Genomic DNA, 7,326 nt, shown 5'->3' on the forward strand with positions numbered 1-7,326 from the left:
TAAAATGTCCGTATGTCTCACCACCTGCGACGAACGAATCCCGGACTCGAGCCCCCAATGTTACTTTCTCCGCTTCAGCGATTTCCGGCGGCAGCGTAACAACTCGTCAATTCATGTTCGTGCAAGGGAAGAGACGGACAAAATTACCGATGCATGCCATTTCTTTTAGCCTACTAGTTCTCATGTTGTCAGGTTCACAGTGCAAAACAGCTCCCGGGTGGACTGACTTGACTTAACTTGTAAGCGGAATACAAACTTTCTCCCTCAGTTCTCAACTGCACAGCACACACTGAGGGCACGTCTCTCCAGCACATTTTACACTGAACTACATTACACATAATGCATCTCACTCTGGACTACAACTCCCGTACATAGCTGTCTTAAAGCGGCAACTCCTTTTTCCTCTCTCCCGCAACAATAGCTTTAAAGTTTTTGTCCTTCGAAAGACTATAATAGCTAAAAGTCAAATGATGATGTTTTCTGCTTGTTAAAAATGTATTATGCTGTAGAACTTACAATCGCTCTCGGGCAGAAACCTCGTAGGGAATGTTCAAAACCACTACTTTTCAGCAAATGGAAAAAGACACTGTATTTTTAAAATAATTAAACACTGTTGTCAAGGTTAAAAGTAGGCTACAAACTTAAAAGTACACACTTTTTCAGGATTTGAGGGGGAAAGAATACTGTATGTAGGTCAAGGCTACTACTGTATGAACCAAAGCAACTCTCCAAAAACATCAGCACATGTGTCCATTTGAGAGATAGGTGGCGGTAATGCACTTATGAGTTATAAGTCTGCGATCCGCCGTAAAGCAAGAAGAAGAAGAAGAAGAAGAAAAATCCAGACTTGTTTTGGATCCTTCGGCTCGCCGTAGCGGTCAGGTTGCAGTATGTTGTTAAAGTTCGGTCGTTCGAGGCAGTGGAAGTAAAATTCATTCTTACAGTTAAGTATATTCAGTACTGATTGCGCTGTTTTACATTTTACTTTACCACAAACATTTTAACACTTGCAGTTTATATCATAACAGTTTCTTCTAATTATGAATGCTTGATTAATCAGCATGCTAACAGCTAGCAAACTCGAGCTGCCCATCAATAACACTTATTTCTCAGATATAGACTTATAACATACTCGTCTTGTAAGCGTTTAACAACGGTCATAAGTTCCTCTTGCCTTTAGTACTGCGTCTGTAATGTTTTTGGGTTCGTATTTAGTCACATATAGTAGATGTTTAGATGTGCAGTAACAGTTTATGAGTTAAATCTTAATTTCTGAGTCTTTCTCACTTTGTAGAAATGCATCAAATCACGTTTTGTTCGTGAATTAAAAAGCGCAGAATACAGAAGTGCTTCCTACAATACTGAACATTTAATAAGTTTACCAAATATAAAGTAATAAATGTTCCTAGAAAGTGTATGTACAGCACGGTCCACTCTGTTGAATAATCCTTCACATTTGAAAGCATTTTTGTAAAGATGAGTGGTTTTGGAGGGTAGTTAATCAGAATGTAATTGTGTAATGAAGTGTTTGCAGTAACATATGTTTCTTCTCATACTGTTTGTTTGTGTAGCGAAGGCTGATTGTAGAGGAATCTCCTGCATCATGGGAAACACCAGCGATCGAGTGTCTGGAGATAGACATGGAGCGAAGACACAGCGTTCAGACAGCGGAGGACACAGAGACCTGGAGCCCAGCAAACTGATGGACAGCACAGACGACCCCAATATATTCAACACACACGGGCCAGAGTCTAAAGTATGCAAGAACACATGAAAGTAATGTTATAAAGCAAGTATTCTCAGAAAATCCTGCTTAATAAGCACATATACATTTGATTAGTTTGCCAATATTTTATTGTCTGTTTCACGTAATATTTCACTATCATCATCATAACCATCTTCCAGCCTCTTTTTGAAATTTAAACAGACTATTAATAGGTAAACAGTAATCAAGAGTTTGCTACATAAATGACCTCAGTTATGATTTGCTGCCCTCCTGAGGAACAGCGTGTGAGTTTGCAGTTTAATCTGTTCTGCAGGCCGCGGGTGAGAAGGACTTGGCTCCGGATCTAGAGGACATGAAGACGGGTCCGCAGGCTCGACCCACAGTGATCCGCTGGGCCGGAGGAGGCAAGGAGGTCTGCATCACCGGCTCCTTCAACAATTGGAGCAGCAAGATCCCCATGAATAAAAGGTATCTGTGCGCTTGTCTTTCTGCAGCGCAAACCATTATAATAAACAGAACGATGCACATTGTTATTTAACAAATTCTTTACATGTAAAGATGTTTTCTCTTTTTTTTTTTTAAGCCATAATGATTTTGTAGCAATCTTGGACCTGCCTGAGGGTGAACATCAGTACAAATTCTTTGTTGATGGCCAGTGGCTTCATGACCCCTCTGAGGTGACTATATCTGCACAACGGTCTGCATTTAAACCAGGATGGCTGGCTGAAATGCATGTGTTTTCTCTTCAGCCGGTTGTCACCAGTCAGATGGGCACCATTAACAATCTGATCCACGTGAAGAAATCAGATTTTGAGGTGTTTGACGCGCTGCAGGTGGACTCTCTCGAGTGCTCTGATATGTCAGGTAAGAGCGTCTCACAGTGCCACGCAGCATGTTATTAGTCATGTTATAACATCATTACACAAACACCTGTGTGGATGTACAGTCACAGTCATGGATGTCTGATAGAAACAGCAAAACTAGCTAGTGTTAATGTGATGCAGTGTTGTGTGTAGATCTGTCCAGCTCTCCGCCTGGGCCGTACAGACAGGAGGTGTACGTGTTCAAGCCTGAGGAACGCTTCAAAGCACCCCCCATCCTGCCGCCTCACCTCCTACAAGTCATTCTCAACAAAGACACCCACATATCGGTGAGAATCCTCTGTCTTACTGCCACATACAGTATTGCCAAAGCGTCAGGGTGAAAAATGTGCCAGTAATGGTAATAAAACTAAAATAACAGTACATAATTAAAGAGTCATGAAACCTTGAACCACATTTCCTGAGATGTTAACGGATATAAACAGTTTGCACATCGCTGAAAACAATAATAGCTCCCATTAGGTTTATTAATAAGGGGAAACTTGTCATTTTTGCATTTTTCAGAGCCATTTCATTTTTTTTTTTCTGGTTTGAAAAGCAAAGTTGCTACTATGTCACACAAAATATGTAGTTAACATTTGCAGCCGGAGTCTTGTTTTTTTCACTCACACTTTAATATTCATTCATCTGTATAATTGTATAAGTGTGTTATAGGCCTGTTTTATTGCTTGTCTCCTCACTTTCTGCCCTCTTCTTCCACTTTTATACAACTTTACACGCAGTGCTGAAACCAGGGGTTTCATGACATTTTAAAATGAACATTCAACAAGATATTAATGATATTTATATTCCTTTGTTTGTTTTATCAATATTCTTTCTCTGTCAGTTCAATTGAATAAAAAAGTAAATAGAATTGAATCCATGAACTCTATTTAAAAAAAAAAAATGTAATTCCTGCATCTTGCATTTTTTAAATGCAAAAACATCAGTCTGGATCATGTCAGTCCAGTAAGGTAGATGTGTATGGATCGTGTGGTTTGGCTGAATTCTGTGTATGAGCTTGTCCATGTCTTGAGGCTGAATGAAACGTCTCGGTTTAATTTAGTTTGTTTTGCGTGTGTCAGTGTGATCCTGCCCTGCTGCCAGAACCCAACCACGTGATGCTCAATCATCTGTACGCACTCTCGATAAAGGTACGTTACAGAGCTGTATAACAGCCGTGTGCTACCAAACAATCTCTCTCTAATGATTAATGACTGACTGTGATTGAAAGTTTTCTGCCTCAGGATGGTGTGATGGTTCTCAGTGCAACTCATCGCTATAAGAAGAAATATGTGACGTCTCTTCTGTACAAGCCAATTTAAAATGCTGTGGATGACACGTGATCTACAGTCCTCATCCACTATAGTCCAGATTGCACTATAAACCCGTGATACATACAGTGGATCTGTCCGCTTCAGCAGTAGTGTGAGTGTGAGAGTGTGTGTGTGTGTGTGTGTGTGTGTGAGTGTGTGTGTGTGAGAGTGTGTGTGTGAGTGTGAGTGTGTGTGTGTGAGTGTGTGTGTGTGTGAGAGAGTGTGTGTGTGTGTGAGAGAGAGTGTGTGTGTGAGAGAGATGACACTGAATAACACTGTGTGTGTGTGTGTGTGTGTGTGAGTGTGTGTCCTGTCATCACACATGCAATACTTGGACATCTAAACTTCCTGTTTGCCGTCTTGGGTGCAGCATTTTACAGTCTTGAAGGCAAGAATTAATCTGTCCAAAGCTCTTTATAAAACGCTGTCAAACAGGATTCATATATTTGAAAACTGCAGACAGAAGATCTTCATAAATACAAGTGAGGTCAAGTTTTGAGTTTCAACACAGATGAACATTTGAATGTAACAATTCATTCTAAGCTTTTATAGTTTATGGTCTCATAATTCATTTTGTAAACTGAGGGAAAGACACATGTTTTCAGAACAAAAGGAAGTTTCAGCCAAACACAGTGGCGTTTAGTATTTGCAGTAGTTTTACTGCATGTGGTTTGAATTTCACCATCATGCTGTCAGACGAGCACTTAAGCTGTTTCACTGTGACAGACAGACATGTTTTATTTATTTTATCAAGCAGGAATGTATTTTTCATCTGTTAGAAATATTAATTTTATGCCAGACGTATGTGGACACCGGAGCCTAACTGGCCTGTTCCAGTGGTGTTCAGGTCTGGTCTTTCTGGTGTTGAAGAACTAGAGTCAGTGAACCCTCCACAAGCTCCTGCAACAAAGTTGGAAGCACAGAAATCTCTAGATTGGTATTGCGTGTGTATCATGAATATTAATTTTGCACTAGATTTACTGGAATAGACAGACTTGTTAACTAAGAACGAGGCATCCACATATGTTTGGCCATAATGTGTATAATGTTTGTCTGTGTTAAATATTGTAGTGTGAAATCCTTAGTTTTGTTTGCTTTATCATTTCTGGCCATCAATATTAAATGTTGAATCAGGAATTTTTTTGAGGATGATATAAATTATATTCATGAGGTTTTATTTGTTTGCTGTGAGTTGAATTGTGTGGCGTTGAAGGTTTATTCACTCCAAAGACTCTGAAAATAGGAATTTCATTAGATAATGGCAACACCACAGCTTTAAATACTTTCAGGATATTATTTTGAGGGAAAGTCCAACTTGAAATGTTTTTCTTTTTCTTTTTAGCATATTGCTTCTAAAATTAATAAAGCAAACCATTCTAGTTGATTTGTTTCTGTTTGTTCACATAAAAACAACTATTACACACATTTCAAAACATTTATGCAACTGTCACAGACTAAATGAAAACGAATGCATTTCTATTGTTTATTCCTGTTTAAACTCCAAATGCAGCTGTAATAAAGCATGGCACATTTTCATCAGTGTCAGACACAGAGTTTGACTGGCTTGTGTCGGCAATCTTTTGTTACATTACACCATAACATCAGTAACTATAGCAACAACTGAGCCTTCAAGCACTATATACATATTATACAGATTTCAGAACCAGCATCTGCTGCTTATTTCTCTCGCTACCTGAATTCAGGTTTGTTTCCCCCTCTGGCTTTGGTATTTCATCCAAAACATTCCTGTATCACATTAATCCTTCGGTTACATTTCATTTGTGGTTCTGAATAAAGTGATACGAGACCCAAATACTGTGGAGCGCTCACAAGGCCATTTAAAGATTTATATTGCATTTCTCTCTGAAGAGAAATCACTTACATGGCTGTTTAAAGGCAAAGCAACATTCACTTACAAGCATATATTTTCATCCTATGCGAGAGATTTGAGGCAAGGCAACTTCTACGGTTTATAAATTGGTGTAATGTACACAGTGAGTTCATCTATACGATGTCTCACATCAAGATCAAATGGCTATTGCACAGCTACCCATGTTTTATAAATTTGCATATCCTATAGCGAACGTTGACTAGATTGACCCACACAGCCAAATTCAAACAGCAGGAAGGCATATATGTACAGCTTGGAAAGAAAATATATAGCAGCACAAATCTAAGAGCAATAAAGACATCTCTGATTGTGATTGGCTACGTGATTGTGACATCAGCAGCTCTGGTCCCACCAATCCCTGCCAAAGTTTGCAATCTGTAGTTCAGAAATCTTCAACGCTGTCATTGATTATATTTGCACAGGAGTAACTGTGCACAAATCAATGTCAACTTACTCGCATTCTATATTAATTTTTGCAAATGCAGAAAATCTCAACTTTCTATATTGTGTCCTCAACCCATTTATTTGCTTTTGAATGAAGTTCTGGCGTAAGCGACTGCCAAGACGCCCAAAGCACTCCTACACAGTTCCTACAAGGTGGTTAAAATAGTGCTAGTAAACATGGGTTACTTGAAATCAGTTTACATACAGAAGTCGTCATCAACAGCTGAAATGAAGGAAATTAACCATGCAAACTTTGGCTTGTTTGGTGAACCTCACCTCACATCCTCCATCATGCAAATACTAAACACAACATTCAATTTCAATCAGTAGCACTGGATAATGATGACAATATCAACAATCATACTAATACTAACAGTGGCACAATAAATGGCACAATGTCAAGCACGTGAACTTTTTTCACACTCTTTAGTTGCCATTTTGTCTCGTGACGCAGCGGTCAGTGCTCAGAACGGCTCGCATGCTGATCAGTCGCACAAATGTAACGTGTTTTTGCCAAAAATCCCTGAGATACTCAAGGGAATTCTGTAGCAGTCTGTTTATATCTCAGAAAGTGAAGAATGTGTTTCCTCTCTGTCTCTTGGCAAAAGATAAATACTGTCTTCTCACAAAGTGTCAATCAGTAGGCATGTGGATATTAACGGCCCACTGTTAAAGGAAAGAGGTCAAATCACACAGAAGCGGTGACAGAGGAGGGTAAGGCGGGTGAGTTAGAGGTGTTGACCAGTTGTCAGCTGGTTTAACGGGAGGCAGAAAGCTCATGTCACTCCCTGACACGCTTCTTGGCAGGTTGCTGCAGATTGGCTGTTTCCACAGCGATCGCAGAAGATGCAGGGGTCACGCGACCCCGAGCAGAAGAACCTGCAGACGCACCTGTGAAGACTTTACCTGCAGAAGAGTGAAAGAACCTACATGACCCTACAATCAATCCTGCTGATTATCAGAAACACATCAGGGCAGAAACAGAATGAGATGCATTCCTGAGGTTAATACTCACACACTCACACTCACAAACCCACTCACACTCACACACACACACACACTCATACTCACACACACACACACTCACAC

The 7,326-nt window shown here is 39.8% G+C and overlaps 2 protein-coding genes across 5 annotated transcripts in view; one reads left to right on the plus strand and one right to left on the minus strand.

Annotated features, from left to right (window-relative positions):
• Nucleotides 1–820: 820 nt before the first annotated feature.
• Nucleotides 821–4,070, plus strand: LOC107748643 (5'-AMP-activated protein kinase subunit beta-2-like). 4 transcript variants are annotated; one of them, XM_016563530.1, is made up of 8 exons: nt 821–943; nt 1,572–1,756; nt 2,040–2,194; nt 2,310–2,403; nt 2,476–2,590; nt 2,743–2,876; nt 3,672–3,740; nt 3,834–4,070. In XM_016563530.1, exons 2-8 carry the CDS (start codon nt 1,604–1,606, stop codon nt 3,909–3,911), a joined length of 798 nt encoding a protein of 265 aa, XP_016419016.1. In that variant the 5' UTR covers nt 821–943; nt 1,572–1,603; the 3' UTR covers nt 3,912–4,070. The 4 variants fall into 4 exon arrangements, with proteins under 4 accessions (XP_016419016.1, XP_016419018.1, XP_016419017.1 ...); XM_016563532.1 differs by lacking the exons at nt 821–943; nt 3,834–4,070 and adding an exon at nt 3,318–3,377 and having other exon boundaries at nt 954–1,756; XM_016563531.1 differs by lacking the exons at nt 821–943; nt 3,834–4,070 and adding an exon at nt 3,318–3,354 and having other exon boundaries at nt 954–1,756; nt 3,670–3,729.
• A 2,869-nt stretch (nt 4,071–6,939) lies between these two features.
• Nucleotides 6,940–7,326, minus strand: part of LOC107748639 (myomegalin-like) — a 50,944-nt gene continuing 50,557 nt past the window's right edge. The window contains exon 40 of the mRNA XM_016563521.1: nt 6,940–7,143. Coding sequence (XP_016419007.1) covers nt 7,019–7,143 — 125 coding nt within the window. The 3' untranslated portion in view covers nt 6,940–7,018. The remainder of the gene's footprint in view (nt 7,144–7,326) is intronic.

This window comes from Sinocyclocheilus rhinocerous, unplaced genomic scaffold (assembly GCF_001515625.1).
Source record: "Sinocyclocheilus rhinocerous isolate Xijiao unplaced genomic scaffold, SAMN03320098_v1.1 scaffold2485, whole genome shotgun sequence".
Taxonomy (NCBI): domain Eukaryota; kingdom Metazoa; phylum Chordata; class Actinopteri; order Cypriniformes; family Cyprinidae; genus Sinocyclocheilus; species Sinocyclocheilus rhinocerous.